Raw genomic sequence first — 17,566 nt, 5'->3', positions numbered from 1 at the left:
TAGATCAAAAAATTAACGATAGACATATCAATACAGTGTAGAGGAGACAGGGGCAACAAGGTCTGAGGCATCCAATTAAAATAATAAACAGAGCAGAAATCCTATTAAGAATTTTAACAATTCATTCGATTTTAATTGTCATATCGAATGCTACATGAATTGAATTAGACTACAAGGAGTAAAAGAAGGATTCTTGTCGTAGAGCGGAATTTGCGCAATGAATGATAATGCCTTAAAGTAAACCTTTTAATTTTGCCGTGAAAAATGAAATAACCCAATTGGGTATAAAGCACATGGACTGTCTTTCCCTGTGTTTAAATGGGCTAGAATTTGAAGTCTGGGTTCAGTCCTGCGCCTTCGGCGTTTGTCTCTGACTTCGCTTCCATTGAGGAGTTGTGCTGCATAATGTCTCGGCAACAAGGCACTCGACCTTCAAATAAGCGATCTCATAGCCAAGCGTTCGGTGGAGATATCACGGACAGCTCGTCCTCGAACAGTGAGGTTTCCCATAAGTCCTCCGTAGCTGCTGTATTGAAGAATAAGTCGATGAATACTAGTCTAAAGAGGTAGGTTTGTGTGCCATTGTTGGTGCTTCGTGAATCGTAATGTTTTTTGGTCTGCGCATTGTCCGCGCCCGACCTTAGTGTCACTCATGTCGGTTGAATTGAAGTACTGCTCTATAATGACCTCGAGGGCAAAATCAGGTTATATTTCCACTATCTTCCTATTCATGCATTAAATCTATGTGTACAACTCCCTTCGAATGCTGTCTTTGGCTTAGGTAAGATTAAGGCATACAGTTGCATGATTTGGCATTGTAAAATTGTATCATTTACTGTTCCCTTATTCGATGTGCTTATGAATTGGTCGTATTTGACCATCCAACCTACCCGCTTCTCAATAATTAATTTTTATTTACTCGCCTAGTCAAACTAAGAACTGTTTACATGTGCGTTTGCAACCAGAGTCCGTTTCTTTTTCAATTTTAGGATTCAAAAGGAGCTATCCGAAATAAGTAATGATCCTCCCCCAAACTGCTCGTAAGTTTTAATTCATTATTGAAGCATTTTGCTAGTGCTTTTCCTCGTGGAGACAATCTCTATGAGTGGATTTCAACCATCCTCGGCCCCCCTGGTTCTGTCTACGAGGGTGGTATTTTCTATCTAGACATCCATTTTCCATTAGATTACCCATTTAAACCACCAAAGGTGAGGTGGACTTTTTTCACCACCTTATAGTTTTACTAGGTAACCTTCAAAACTCGCATTTATCATTGCAATATAAACAGTCATGGGGTTATTTGCTTGGACATTCTGAAGGTAAGTAGAATGTTCTCGAATAACGTCTCTGTGCCTGCATTAAGTGCCTGTTAGCGGACATGTTCGGTGTTTCGATTTTGGCTGCAGTAGCTGCAGTTTTGCATTACAGTCACAGGGAGTTTTATTTTTATCTAAATATTAGTAGGCTTTGAAAGTACGTGTCTTTATCACGTTGAATGTAGTTTCGCACAGTCAGTGCCGTCAGCGATCCTCTCTTGTTGGTTTTCTCAGTTGGCTCTTTCCAAAGGCAGTCGCACCTTATAACTACACAGTTACTTCAATGAACTGCATTGGTTCGTTAAGTGGCCTGCGTAAACCAGACTAGAGGGGCTAATTTCACTGGACCAAGTTCTTGGTCTTGCTTTCTTCATTCTTCCATGTTAGTAAATTAGATCCAAAGTTTGAGTGCCCATCAAAGTACAATATTCGCTATTTGTTTACAGGATAATTGGTCACCTGCCCTAACAATAAGCAAGTTGCTACTCTCTATCTGTTCTCTTCTCACGGATTGCAATCCAGCCGACCCTCTTGTGGGCTCCATTGCTAGTCAGTATGTCAACAATCGCTCGGAACACGACAGAACTGCAAAGCTGTGGACCAAGAAGTATGCCAATGCCATCACTTACAACTACTCTGGTGCCTCTTCTCGTCCGGTCAATGGGGATGCCTCAGACACCCTTCAAGACACTGAAGCAGCTCAAAGCAGTCCCGAAGTTGACGATGAAAATACTAGTTCCTCTACATCTCCTTCAGTTGAATCTTCGAATGGAAACCAATGAAACCGTTTATTTTGCCCTGTTTATTCTCTTTGTACATAACTGAAATACATTTCCTGTATGTAAAAATGTTGCTTGTTATAGTCATTAATAACTTGTTGACAGCAACCTGGGCTGGAGCGATCCGACAAGCATTGGACTCAGTATCGGAGGGCAGTCAAGAGCTTACCCACGTATCTGTACCAAACCACTAGGTGTTTGCAGAAGGCAAAGTGACGCAAAATTAAATGATTTACCCGTGAGTGATGCGCGGCGTACTTTTTCAGGAGGAAAGCGGAGGTTGTATTATTGAGTTGCGAGGGCGTGAGGTGTCGCTCCGAATCGGATTTGTTGTAAGGAATGCACTGGCAGTCTGCGATTACCGGTGGATTCTTGACTTATAGGGCATTATCCAGGGACTTAAACGACTTACTTGAGCGAGTGCCACCCCTACTTTAGAAAAGCTAACCTCCGAAATATGCAGCAGGGTTTGGGGGTTTCGCAGCGGGTGCTTCATTGTTTTGATAAAGATGTGATTCTTAAGTACTGGAAAGGTGCATCTGTCTCGAGGACGCGCTGATAGTGAGCGTGTTGGGTGGCTCCCACTTATATTTCATCAGTTTCTTAGATTGCAATAGGTGAAGTGCCGAGTAAATTTAGCCCTACTTAAGCACCTTCTTAAACATGGTTTACTTTTACTGACCAGTCGTTTGACCCACATTCAAAACAGTCGTTTGCCTTACAATTTGCCTTCTACGTGAACTAAAGCGGTACAGCTATCGTATTTCTGGGTAAGACTATGCAAATTGTTCTCGAAAAAGGCAGCATGAGAGCATCCACGATTTCTTTGCAGGCTGATTTGTGAAGAGATAAGGGAGTCAGTAAGTATGCGAAGTTGTAACTATCGTTCGATAAGAATCGTCAAGACGGTTTCGCTCATGCTGGGCCGGGTCTGACTCGCTGGAAGTTTTGCGTTACGTTCGCTCATGTCGACGCGTGATGAGAGCCGATTTCAGGTCGCCATTGTTCACAAAATCATGTTTAACGAAGTAGTCAGAGGGTGAAATATGATATGGTGGGAATTATTCTTTCTTTTGTGAAGACGCCATGATAATGGCTTATATAAACGCAATGAAACAGTTTAAGTGACATCTGCCAACCATTAAAACTGAATCAGTGCATTTTGTAAATTCTTTCTTGGATATACAATAAAACGTAGGCATTAAAACAAATTAGTTTATCAATGACAAATCAGTGGGGGTCATTTACACAAAGGTGTGCACCGTAAACAGTTTTGTTTCTCGTAGCTGCGTCTGCTGTTGTGAGCCTATATTACCCGCGAACGTGCTGAAATCTAGGTATCACGAAATTTTTCGGCCGCTTCTAGATTGCTTATTGTTAAGTGTAATTTAACGCTTAGTGCATTTTGTGATGTAAAATTTGAACAAAGTGATAATTCAGCAGTCTCTATTGAAGCTCTTTCCCTTTTTGTGGTAGTATGAACGGAGTGCAATGTGATCAAAATGCATTTTCAGACCTATAGACACTGCAGCATTGACACTGGGTGCCATAGAAGCACTTTTCTGCTCCCATGGTGATCATAACTTCTTCAACCACTGGGAGAAGAAACAGTAATGACGAATCTCGAAAAATTTGAGAATTTGAAAGCTTTAAGAGTGATATCATTGGAAGCCTATGAACATTTATGCTGTGCCCAACGGCCCCACTAACATCACACAGGCCCCTAGTCGTAAAGAAAGTGGAGATAATTATGCATCCCTAATCACATTATTGCTTTTGTGAGTTTGGCTCACTTTACTTCTGTTTCTGCTTGAAAGATTTTTGGAATCACCGTAAAGCTACTTTTACCTACAAGCGGCGTCCGCGTCAAGTCGATCAGGGTAACAGTACGGGATGGAGGTGGACTGTCAATCAGCTGTTGATCGGTTTATGTAGGAACGACATTTAGCAATTAGTTTGCTTTCCATAAATGACCGTGACATTCATCAACTTGAATCAGAGTCGATTGAATTTACGTCTAATGCGTGAGGAAGAATTTGATTAAACTTTGCTATTAAAGCACAGTTAGATCACTGATCCCAAACCAATTCATAGTATTTTAACTCACTTTGTAACTTCAAAAAGAGCTAATTTTTGAAAGAATTGACGATGGATAGATGGTAGTTGTCAGTGAAACCCCGGTTCAAAGACTTGCGTTGAAAGAACACTTTCATGATCTCAAGTTGGGAACTGTTGTAGAGGCTAGAATACCTGAGTGTGATGGAAATTTTAAAAGTTTCTTGGATAAACACTATTACATACAACCGTGTCTTTATTTGAAAACACACCCCGTCATGCAGGCTTCAATTAGCTTTGAGTTTGGCATTGACAACTTTGTGCTGCAAAAACAAAAGGCACAGGTAAAGAGGAAAAACAAAGTATGCATGCATCAGTTGTTGTAGCTACTGGTGGATTTAAAGTTATAGTGTAACTACGACTTCTCCAAATAAAGTTTAATTCCAATTAATGCTGCTACATTTGGCAGATTGCAGCTTTAGCGTGTCAGTTTTGCAGATTTTAGATGTATGCCGAAAGGACGCAGGGGGGATATGCGGTTAACTGTAACGCAGCCAGGGTGGTAAAATGACACCAAAATGAGTGGACATGAGAGGAGTAAAGGAAAGACGGTGTTTGCCGTGCGGTGATAGGTCTGTGCCGTTGGTGTGCGATTGTAGCAAGTGAAACACTTCTTTTTCGGTCATTTCGCATACGCATCGACCATGGAAACTTTTGGCTGGTAAACCTACGCACTAAAGTGCACCATAATGACTATGAGTGTATGATAATTAACAAAACGCACTGATTTACATTGCTTCCGTATTTCACACGTTAAAAAGCATAAAAGCATTTGCATTTCCATGATTTTTCTGATTCGATATCCAGCAAATGTCTCAAGACCTTGAATTTCCGAAGGGAGTTGACCGAACACGGACAGCAGCATTGCTATTGCCCTTGATTTTACGGATATAAGAAGAAGAGAGCATAACTATCTCATACCTTAATCATGCTCTAACACGTATATCAGCACTCTTCAAATAAAGCACACAACAACGCCACAATCGCGTTTGGGAGGCGTCTATGTGGTGTAGTGAGGAGCTGTTTTTGCCGGATTAGGAATAATGATCTGTTAAATTGACAAAAGTGCCACTTCACCCCAGATAAGCATAGTCACATCATTTGCGATATTCCGATGTGAGTATTTTGACTAATTCACCAACATGCAAATATAAAAAGAAATGCATTTTCAATAAGCTTAACTTTTTAAATATACTAATTAATGAAGATGTTTTGCCTGCCTTAGTTTACGATAAGAGCGCAAAAGGAGAATCATACAAGAACTACTTTCTAATGGCATTCATGCTCAGGAGTTAAAAGAAAATAATCCGAACGAAAAATCGACAATAAGCCGTTTGAGCAGACTTTTCTTTAATTTTACAACGTAGTAAATAACACTCCGTTTAAGAAGAGTATTTTACACTGAGCTTTCGACGAATTGGACTCTGCGAGGGGTTTTGGGATGTTTCATATTATTCCAGAATATAATAAAAACCAAAAGAGAATGGCATGCACCTGCACCCATTCTGGCTTACGAAGCCCAATCAATGTCATGAATAGTAACTTCTTTCAGAATACATTGCAAATTGATGCCAGCATGGCTGCATTTTTCGACGTCTAATCTTGCCGGTTTGGTGTTGTTAAGGCAGATTCTTGCGTTCTGCGTGATTTAAGTTGATAACAAAATTTATATGTTAAATTGCTATAATCTGTTATAAAGTCACTAGTGAATCTTCTTGTGGGTAATGAGCGCAGCCAACATCCATCTTAAGATGGATTGAGATAAACCACCTCACTTGGTGTTATCGGCGTTCGTCCAAGGAGTCGCTCAAGATGACTCAATGCACAGTTTGACGTCAAGAACTTCTGTTTCATAAACGTTCTCAAAAGACATTAGAGCGATGAAGTTGCTCAAGTTCATTTTATTCTTCAAACGTTTTCCAAAATGCGGCTCTTTTCTAGTATCTGTAAAGCCAAAACTGCAGATTTCACGCAAACAGTAGGAATTAACACGCTTAGTTAAACCCACTATTGTTAAACATTCCTCCTCATCGGCATAAGCATAGTCGAGACGCCGATGAATTATGAGCGGAGTCAAATCTACAAAATTGTTCCCACTCTAAGCCGCTTGATTGTCCCGAGTTCGCTGTGTGGTTGATCAAAGCCAAACGGAAGCATATTTTTACGTATGCGCCCGCCAGTCTTTATCTCCCAGGCTCTCCGAAGGTAGCGCAGCGTCCAGGAGCATTTGCCAAATTTATTCTTACTGCTTCAACTAGCATTTGGAAGTCATAAGTGTTGCTTGAGGTGGGAACATCTTAAAATAAAGAGTTTTAAATATCCGGAGACGGTCTTAAGTATTCCGCTCTAAAAGACACCTAGTCATGTGATGTTTGCGTAACAGAAGCAAACAGAATAACATTTGAGAAGAAATTTTATAGCAGGTAGGCACAGCACAAGGTTTAAGTATCATGAGTTTATTTAAGAATAAAAACTCATAAAATATGCATTTAGAACCTACAGGAAGGACCTTAGTAATGCCAGAAGCCATTATTTATCAAACTAAAATGTTTACGGTTATAGTCACACAGCGGAGGTGAGATTTACCGCTAAGGCTCAAAATTTATACAGACGGTGCAACTTGCCGAACAAATTTTTAAAAATTAACCGTTTTGCCATTTAGGTCGAGCATTTGGACCATCGCTGGCGGTTGCCAAAAGGTATTGGAGGACAGGCATTTCGGAAAGTTCATATTACGAGACTCAAACATTTCAGCTAGACAATGATGCCATAACTTATGAGCGTAAGCACCGTAATCTAACCATGCTTCTGCATCTTGACAATTCTGAGTCGTACTGCGGTAAAATATGAGAGTATGCTTGTCACTTGTTAATAGTGCGACCGACACCACAATAGGTAGGTGTGATGAAAGTCTAGCCTAATTTTAAACCCAAAAATACAACTTTTACGCCCTATATCTTAATAGAAATGATGGTATGTCAAAATGGATGCTGAAGGAGCCAAACTTAAAATCCCAGAGAAGTATGCAAGGTTATTTGGTGTATCCCCAAAGGCCCTTTTATCAGAATGTGTTGGAACAGGTGATAAGTATCTAATCAAGGTGAAAGTAATTTAATAGACGACTGTGCATAGATCTTGCAACCACTTCAGAGACGATGATAATTTCCGTCAGTGGATAATAGCAGTAAAAGTTAGCAGCTGCAGAAGAAAAGTATGTATCATGTGCGGTGAGTGGAGTCTGAATGTGTTTACTAAGCAAGACAGTAGTGAGAAAGTCAAGCACGAATGATGTCTCTTGGGCTAATTTATATCTGCCGATATGAAAAAGAGAAGTATGATACAAGGTCTGCGGTCATGGCAATTGCTTATTGCGCATCGTGTTCGAGTTGATGCCGCAAGAGAGTAAGCAAAATTAAAAATACTAAAAAAAAAAACAATTTACTCTAATAAGTACCACCGAGCAATGAACTGCGATTGCATTAAAAAATGAAGATGGAAGTGCATAAGCATTGAAGTGGAGTGTGTATTTTCCACAGGCAAGGCCTAGTCACTTAAAAGCATCTTCATCTAACCTCCGAAAAGGGTAAAATGGAATATAAGCCATGTGTATCTGATAAATGGCAAATAGGCTGGTGTTTTTACAAACAGCGCTCCCAACAAAAAATTGACTGAAATTGTAACACTTCAAGTATGTCTCGTCCACGCTTGAAACACAAGTGACGTATATTCATTTATTCATGTAATCGACAACCAACTAATTCGTTATTTTATTGCTTCAATCAATCGTTTATTCATTTACTCATTTAATCATTGTTTATTCGGACGACTCATTGACTAAATAATTCCTACGTTAATTAATTATTTCATGCACTCACTCATATAATCACCCACTTATTTGTTAGTTAATTAACCAATTAGTTAAGTAATTCACTCCCCCATTTATTCACTCATTATTTCACCCAACGTATCAATCTTTTAACAATTCATTCCGTCATTTAGTTATCAATCAACTAATTTATTCCTTAATTCATACATTCATGTATACGTCCATTTATTCATTCCACTACATATTCAAATAGCCATCCAAAGACTAATTTTTTCACTCCAGATTCATCAACCAATTGACTATTCCATGCATTTGCTCACCCATTCTTTCACTCATAAATTAATTTTATTTCCATTCATTAATTCATTTTCTTAATCATTATTTTATTCAATCATCCGTATATTCACTAATTCCTTGATGTATTCATTTGTTCATTAGTGGTTCATTCAGTCATTCCTTAATACATTCATCCAATCGTCTATTAATTAATCTATCTCTAAATAATTTATTTAGGCATTACCTTATTCATGCTTTTAGATTATACGTTCCCCATTTATTTATGCATTCATTTACTTGTACATTGATTCCCCCTTCATTGATTAAGCCACTCATTTATTCTTTCACTCATGCATACATCTGTTCACTTATTTGTTAATTCTTTCAATTAGAAATTTGTTTAATCACCCCTACATTCATTCGCTTAATCATGTATTCATTCACACATTTATTGAATAACTCATCTAATCGTTCATTTATTCAATCAATCATTCACTTCATTTATTCGTTCAATTGTATTTACTATTATTTATTAATCCATTAGTTAAATCATTACTTCATTCATCCATTTAATAGTTCGTTCAAGCATTTCTTGATTTTTATTCCTGCATTCAATTATTTATTTATTTTATTATGAATAAATAAGCAAATAAATATGTTTATTCCCAATCATGGACACGCATACCTGCATTCCTTCGTTCAATCTCTCCTCTCGTTCGTTTATTCATTCACCCATACCTTCATTCATGCATTTGTTTTTTCATTCTTTCTGTCGTCAATTAGGCAATAGATTAAATCACATTAACACTCACTTTTTGTTCATTAATTTATAAATTTACCCACCCATATATTCGACCGCTTTTTATTAATTAAAATTTTCATTTACTTGTTCATAGATTCATTTAATTCATTAATTCACTCACTCTTTAATTTTTACTCATACATACATACGTTAAAACATTCATTCATTCACTCTTACATACTATCAGTCATTCATTCAATTTTTCTTTGATTTGTTCATCTAATCTTTCATTCATTCAGCTGTTCATTTATCATTTCATTTTCTCATTTATCCCTTCATTCATTTACAATTTGAGCATACACTCGTCAGATTCGCTGTACATTTACAGGGCGTTGATATTAATGGGAAATCATTCAAACGATTGAAACCTATGTGATTGTGGAACATGCGGCAATACTGCAGGAATGCCTAGGTGACAGGTAAATTGACAAGTGTGATGATTCTTGAACCAGACATAATCTCTCAAAGAACTATTAAAATTGCTTGACAGTGAGCCCAGATTAGCTGTCATGGCGCAGGTAATGCGGAAAATTTAAATGGTGTCTTGAGCTATTCCAGCCATTCCTATTGAGTTTTTGCAAGTAGACATTAAAATCTTCACTAGAAAATCGTTGACGCCGATTAAAGTGAGGTGCCATTGGCGTTTTGCACTGGCTCACCAGGCATCAGGGTCTAGGTGTCCCCTTCTTCTAATATAAAACCGATTGTTGTTGCTACTCACTGTTATTCAAAAGAATGAATACGAAATCATCCTTTTTCTACTAGAAATGTTTCAGGGCTATTTTAGTGGTTTAACTTCTGCCAATCACTTTTTGTAACGAACCGTTTGTGAAATGTTTCGCCGACATTTCTAACAAACCAACTGTAGCAGAGTTTGGATGAGAAACTCACTTCCTGCTTCATATATGTGCCGCAGGAAGGGAGTATGTCAAGTATCAATCATTCTCTTTTAAATACCCTCCCATAGACTTGGTTTACATACGCATGGAACGATGAGTGTGCTTTGTAATGCGTATGTGATCTCTATGCTTTCCCGCCCCACACCATTCTGCTTGTCACCTGCTGTGTTTAAAATACCAGGAAAATAACCCTTTTAAGGTGAAGCTGACCGTATTTGGATCGAGCACGAAGACTTTACGCCAGAATATCATAGGACAACCAACGTGTCTCACAATATTGACTAAAGTGGAGCTTTCACTGAAGCCATCTGATAACGGCTTATCTGTGTTTGTAACTACATGAACCCCTTCAGACTCTTCAATTCATGCCTCCTCTTTGGTTTGTTAACTCTTCTCCACACCAATAATGAATCCCTCTTCTATATTGGCACGCTTCATAACGGTTTCAGAGGATATTCGGGGTGCAGTGGTATGAGTGGCTGTGCTTCATACATAGAATTGAATTAGACATGGGCAGAAGCCATAGGAGCCGACTTAAGGGATCAAATTAGTAGGCCTACCAAAGTGATGAGGTATTTTCGTTCCGACATAAGCATTATAGCCAATTGCTAAAAAAGTAAAGACCAATTAAATATCACCTATTGCAGCTACGTAGGGAGTTATGGTGACGTTAATGCGATTAAATGAGTTTATGTATTAAGGATGAGTGACCAGAAACTGTATTTTCCTGTAGATTGCTATTACCTTGAAAGAGAGTGACTGCCACTGCAGAAATACCAATTGGTTGGAGGCTGACGAGCAAAAGGACTTCCAGTAGGTAGTGGAACACCCTGCCTATTGGTCAATTTTGAGGGGTCTAGTGCAACCATCACGGAAGCCTTTTAAAGCATTTTTATTCTCCTCGTCCATGGCTTACAGTCAAGCGTATCAGAGTTCGTTTTATTATAATGTTGTATAACGTTTAATCCTATCTCTTGAATCCTCTTTTTTTTATCAAACAAATTAAGAATATGACACCACCTAGTCTTTTGTAGTGCTTTATTTATTTACAATTTTCCAAGAATCGGGAAGTTTTCTAGTAACTTAGATATCCCCATAATCTCGCATCAGCTATCAACACGCATTTTTATGAATGACTTTTCATCCATGTAGAGCTCCACCGATGCAAATTTAAAGAACATACACCATTAGGCTTCTAATAATCAAAGAAGCAGCTACACACTTACCTAAACGTAAATTTACAGAAGAAGTAGTTTCCAGTGGCAAACTGCACCAGAATATACATTTGAGTGTGCTAAGCAAAGCAAATAATGATGAGGTTCCGATAAATTCCCTTATGCTTGTTGATGCAGATTATACACGATTGGTTCCGGCTGACCTAATTCGTCTTGAGTTGGAGGCGAAGGAGGTGCCACCATCCCGCAGACTCAGAGGACGGACTTATCTTTCTCTCATCGCATTCACACGCGTTGAAAGGATTACGCTACTCTTCGCCAGAGTCCTGGTCGTCACATATCCCAACGAAAATGTCAAAGTGGTACATGATGAAGCACCACCGCACGGTTACGATAGATGTCAAAATTTAAATTATTGATTGTGTTATCCATTGAAGGATAGCTAACACTGAGCTATCTCACAAATTCTGTTATCGTTTTCATTAGGCAACATAGTATGAATGAAAGCTGGAGGTCCTTTAGATCGCAGACACTGCACTGAAGATGTTCCACAACATTTCATATCTTAGTCCAACAAAAAGCTTTGAAAACTGTCTTAGGTTTTATTCTTTTAAAAACCTTTATTAATCTATTTCGAAACATGCAAAGTGTGTTTTAGATTCTGCGTACTCTGAAATTGTTTTGTAAGTACATTAAGCGTAAATACGCGTTAGTTGGTCGTTTTAAAATGTCAACGCTAGTTCTCCAGACAGGACAAGTGGGACTGTTTTAACGACTGACAATCACATTTCCACGTGTTTACACGTGCTTACCGGTAAACCTTTCACTGCAAATATTAAGAATGACAGAGGAGCAGAACCGATAATTCATCTACCATTAACTGCGAGCCGGTCGTATGACCGCAGTCAAAACGTCGCTTATGGAGGCGGCTACTATCGCGATGACTACTATCGAGATGGCCACGGCAATAACACACGAACCCCATATGCATCGAAAAAAGTCACTACTCTCGATCCGGTCAGTCGGCCGCTGCGATTTGGAGTGGGGAAGTACGCCATTCCCCTGGATCTCTTCGTTCCTGAGTCTGAATTTCCATCATTTACTTATGCCAACCCCAAAGCTGGCACCTCAGTGATTCATAGGTACGTCAGAAGTGCACGCTTGCACATTTCCGGTGAGTACCGATGCTATTGTTGGTAAATCATGCCTTTTAATGGAACGGTTGGTAAAGGGGAGAAATGAGAGCACTAAAAACGTTAACTTACGCTAGCATATAAAGAAAGATTGAATTAAATAACATATCGGTTGTCAAAAGGGTTCCGCAGAGCTGTGAAGTTACGAAGGCATTAATCGCGCTCTAGCCTCGATTACAGGTGCGCGCATTTTCGTTCCTGTGAGGCATTTTCACATTATTCCATTTAACACTAAATGCTAACTTTACAAAATAATCGTAGCACACTTCTAGTGTGTCTTGGTCATTTACAATCTAAAAGTTGTTCAATCTTTCAATATTTGAGACAACAAAAATTAGTGATTATATGCAGAAAATAACCCGAAAAGGGGGTATTTCAACAAAAGATGCAATTTTTCACATCAGAAGCATACGAACAGGGAGTCATCGAAACTGATGAATCGACCAATGACATTCCACAAAACAGGTGGGGAGGTTAACCCCGGTGAAATTCTTGTCCCACCCAACCGAGTCACTACATGCAAACATGCCCACCATCAGTGAGTGGGTAGTGTGCGGAAATCAATGACGGTGGTGCAGACTTAACAAAGGATCTGTCTTGTTTTGCGCTTTTTTCGCTTTACGAAAGCTCCAGGGCATTGGAAAAGTATGCCTTACAAAAGGACAACATTAATGCTGCTCTGTGACAAAGAGTATTTTTGCCTTCATGCAAGCTCATCAATGCGTGCACACATTGTTTTGAACGGAGGACTCTACAAAACGGGCACAATTCCAGTCTGGATACCTGCGATTGGCTCGGCGGACAACGGCACCCACCTTATTGACAAGGACGTAGAAATGGCCGTAAGATTATCTCAGTCTCATGACATCTACCTTGCAGCATGAAATGTGCATCGTGGTTGATTGCCTTTACATAAGAAATAAAATTAATAAGTGGATCACTTTGTCAGTTATTTCAAATGAACCCCGCTAAGCACAATTAACTGTTTTTAGGACTTTATTACTCATGTGATATTTTTTTGAAACATTGCAGGCTCATCCATAAAATTTAGCAGGCTTATAGCATAAAAGCAAAACGTTTACTTCGTTCTCGTCATCCTTTTTCCTACGTTAATCCTATAAATCTTTGTGCGTTAAACTATAAAACAGTAGCATAAAACAACTACGAGTCAAAAGAAAATTGACATCATATGTTTAAATGTGAGTGACTTAAAATTCAACTTGAATAAATTAGTGTGCTTGAGAACATGATCCTTCGTTGCTTGAGGGTCCATTGGGAGACCGTTATGGCACACGACGTGGATGTCCATAAAATACACGAAATCTAGTACACAAGTAAAACTGTCAGGCTTTTCAAATACCCTTCACCTTGAGGAAAAGTGCAAAATCTTGATGAATGACTTTAGGGTAAAGGGAGTCCTTTCACCAATCACTTGTATGTTACTCATGTATTCGCTTGTTAACTCAACTACGAGTCTATCTTGTTGTTTGTAATGACGCAGACAATGAGCCAATTCACGCAGTATGTAGCAGTTGGTTTCAGAGATACAACTGATTGTCACTGCAAATAAGTATTTTGATATTAGCAGTTTCTTTTTGTTTCTGACTTGTACTTCCAAACAGGCTCCAAAGAAGTACGTTACTCGTGACGACATGATTAAGGCAGTGTTGGGAGACAGGGAGGATAACGTGAAAAAAGTGGAGGCGAGATTGATATCCAGAGTGAACTGTCGTGCTGCCAATCTAAAGGAAGAGACTGAGATTATACCATGGACTGAACTTGAAGAGAAGACTGGACCTAAGTCGGAAGTTCTGCGAGAATTTAACAATAGTAATCGGAGCGGCCTATCCAAAGAATGGAAGAAGTACTGGGAGGTGAAAGATTTCAAATTAGACAATCCTTCCACACCAACTATAATTACAGCTGAGTTCTCTCTCGAATATTACCTGCAAGTAAGTCAGGCACCTTCGCTTATTTCACAAGTCCTGTGAACCGTGAGTTGTGATGAAACTTTACATATTACGCCAATGAGCCACTTAATTATCAAGTGAAACAAAGTCAAGGCAAATGAGATCCAGCCATTCAAAAATTCCTGGGAATTGTGAAGGTGTAATAGTAAAACTCTGAGATTCGGCACCTAGGCACCAAAAGTCGGTTTAGAACCAAAACTTGTATCGGCAAAATATACAAGGTTTCAGTGTTGCAACACTCCATTAGTGAATGACAAGGACAGGAAAAAAAACTAATCAGTCTTTATTCCCTGATGAACCAAATGATTCAAATTGTCATCTAGGACCTCTGAAAGGTTAATTCAATGCATGAGTTTAAACTGCTCGCGTGATGACAAATCCGACTTGCCCCACGAGTAGACAGGTTGCATTTGCGAAACTAAAGGAGAACCAGTAAGACGTTGCAAATTCCCCATTCCCATTCCCCATTCACATTTGGTGGTTTTGAACGTAATCACGATAACGGAGCGAATTGTCAGTAAGTTTGGGGAATGTGAGAACCTTTTGTCAATTTTATATGACGGAGAGAAACAGTTCTAGTGCATTTTATTGAACAAACAGTAACCAAGGATAACATCACAATATTTTATAATTTCAGATGTCCCATCCTGCATTTCGTGATTTTATAAAAATTTGATTTACAGCTGCGAGCTGATGATGATGAGTACGAGACGCCTGTCATCCTGGTTGACCTCATCAACGGACCCGATTTCAAACCACCGCAAATAACTCCGGAAATGCATAGCAGGAGAACCTTCACCACTTTGTGACCAAGTTCTGTTACATTATTTCTCTCCAACATCAATGAACTGCATAAACAACTATATGTTAGCGGCACATCAAATAAAAGCCATCATAACTATTATTTATTCCCTTGGGCATAAAATCGGAGGAGAGAATTTAAAAGTACCGTACTTAGAGTAGATTTTGCCACCTCACTATTATTCCATTAGGCACACAATAAAGTATACTGGAATAAGTAAATAAAATGGGGTGAACTACGCTCCTGAAGGCCAATTTTTAAATGCTAGCCAATAAACCATTTGACTGCCAAGTGATCCAAAGCAAAGGCAGCCTGGAATTAGTGACTCAAATTCTTGAGAACGGTAAACATGTACTAGTGAAAATCGGGGATTAGGCACCTCGACACCGCAAGTCGATTTAGAACTAGAACTTGCATTGGCAATACTCTTAGTGAATGACAGGGCAAGGCATAAGACCAGACAGCTTTTTTACTTAGGCGAGGAAAAGTTTCATTGGCGTGGACCAGAATGAAAGGTGTGTCATATCAAGTGGACTGTCCGTCTAATCCCACGAGTAGATGGTTTGCATTTGTAGAAATTAAATGAAGATTAGTAAACCAATGTGTGGTTACCCCATTTACAGCCCCGATTTTTTTGTGGATATTTAACGGGTTAGTAAATCTTTGCAGCATTATTTTTAGGTTAAATATCCTTGTACAATTAAACAAGTTGTATTTTATGTGGGAATTTAAAAAGTATTGAGGAATTTTTGTGTCTCGAGTCTTCCGTGAAGTCGTAAAACCCCAAAGCAGCTTAACAGAACATATTTTATCGACATATAGAAGAGTTACGGGACTACTGGTATGGCCTGAAGGCCATGCTGCAGGGTAAAAAATTGCTTTGAGAGACTCAAGTGCCCGCATAGTTTAACATACGGTTAAAATATCAAACTACGACACAAACCCATGATACAAATTCAAAAGTTCCAAATTTATTACCACTACTGAGAGAAGGCGATTTCAGTTCACAATTTATCAATGGTGTATTAATTGAGGTCACCACGACTTAAAAATACATTAATTTAAAATCCGATTTGGACTAACTTGACCCTATGTGATGGGAGTTCGATTAGAGAATTTATGAATCAATCTTGGGCGTTTGATGTAAATCTGGTAACTCAGCTTTTATACGTGCGCGTACGCAAACTGCATGCGGATGTGGAGCCTTCATTCCCCTGTGATCATCAGTGCGGCTCAAGAACCTAAAACTTGCGTCCCTTTGGAAGACATAAATTTCATATTAAAATACGATTATGAATTGTTAACGTAACACAAAAATTACTAACTGTTCCATACATACAAAAAATGCCGTATGCAGGTATGCCACTTGCGCACTAGTCTTCCTCAATGCTCCATTGTAATAGGATGTTTATTCATCCCTCGGTGTTGACGAGGAGAGACTTTTGAATTGGCCTTGGTATCACGTCGGGTAGGCTGGTCTTCGGGCCATGCCAGTAGCCCAAATACTCTCTCAGTGCTGAATGTATATATTCTGCCCGAGTATTGTCTTCTTTCGTCTTCAGGAAGGTCTCGGGACGCTACACTATTGATGATACGCGCTAGGATTTTCGAAACAAATGAGCATCTCTTCCAACAACAACGCCATGTTATTTTCGCAGTGAACAGTGAATCACATCAAATGTTCGTTTTTCGGTTCCTGAAAAAGTGGTAGCAGTAATGCACCGCCAGCCAAAATAAGAACTTGATAATCTTTTAACCGATAAAGTTATAGTTTTTTTGAGTTGTGACAAGTTGTAACATTTTCCGAGTTGGGATGAGATACCACGTTCCGTGTGATTACGTCAACTACTTTACTTTTGAACCGAATCATTGGATGTTGTTTTTGAAATTTTCGCCGTGATTTAGCGCAGGTACGACTAGAAACGAATGTTTTTGTTTGCATCAAATAAAAGATTTTCAGCGCAATATAATGGTTGTTTCTACCTAGGTCTAATTTGTTTAGAAAAACAATTAAGGATATTAATGTATGGTTATTTTTTTCAAACATCATCTAGTTTAGACGGGTGAAAGTTGCACCAATACGACGTTGATATGCTTTTAATTTTGTCAAGTATACACATTTTTCCTCTATTTTAAGGAACAGTAATCAGTTTGTGAGGCCTAAAAACACTGTTTTTTGGACTTTTTTTTCACAATTTCTACACTTTGATTTCACTTTAGTTGTAATATTTTAATTGCTTTGTAAAACATTGGCCTAACTGGTTTTATTTTGCCGACTTACTTAGAATCATCTTTACTAAGGCACTTTATTTGACAAGTCCGAAAACATGATGAATATATGCTTTGGGTAGTTCGCAAGGAATTAATTGTAGCGTCCCGAGACTTCCCTGAAGACGAAAGAAGACAAAATACG

The 17,566-nt window shown here is 38.8% G+C and overlaps 2 protein-coding genes across 2 annotated transcripts; both read left to right on the top strand. All coding sequences in view use genetic code 11, as the record gives it.

Annotated features, from left to right (window-relative positions):
* Positions 1–405: 405 nt before the first annotated feature.
* EGR_02968 (Ubiquitin-conjugating enzyme E2) lies at positions 406–2,098 on the top strand (the record flags this gene model as incomplete). The annotated part of the gene is made up of 5 exons (XM_024492217.1): positions 406–566; positions 990–1,040; positions 1,076–1,208; positions 1,248–1,319; positions 1,763–2,098. 5 exons carry the CDS (start codon positions 406–408, stop codon positions 2,096–2,098), a joined length of 753 nt encoding a protein of 250 aa, XP_024353412.1.
* A 5,446-nt stretch (positions 2,099–7,544) lies between these two features.
* Positions 7,545–15,160, top strand: EGR_02967 (hypothetical protein; the record flags this gene model as incomplete). Its single annotated transcript, XM_024492216.1, has 7 exons — positions 7,545–7,612; positions 10,367–10,482; positions 11,366–11,550; positions 12,029–12,330; positions 13,094–13,223; positions 14,004–14,333; positions 15,035–15,160. The coding sequence occupies 7 exons, from the start codon at positions 7,545–7,547 to the stop codon at positions 15,158–15,160; spliced, it is 1,257 nt and encodes a 418-aa protein (XP_024353411.1).
* Positions 15,161–17,566: the final 2,406 nt, after the last annotated feature.

The sequence above is a fragment of the Echinococcus granulosus genome, assembly GCF_000524195.1.
Source record: "Echinococcus granulosus chromosome Unknown EG_S00014, whole genome shotgun sequence".
Lineage (NCBI taxonomy): Eukaryota > Metazoa > Platyhelminthes > Cestoda > Cyclophyllidea > Taeniidae > Echinococcus > Echinococcus granulosus.
The sequence above is the reverse complement of the archived record's forward strand: the minus strand, read 5'-3'. Positions and strand labels throughout refer to the sequence as shown.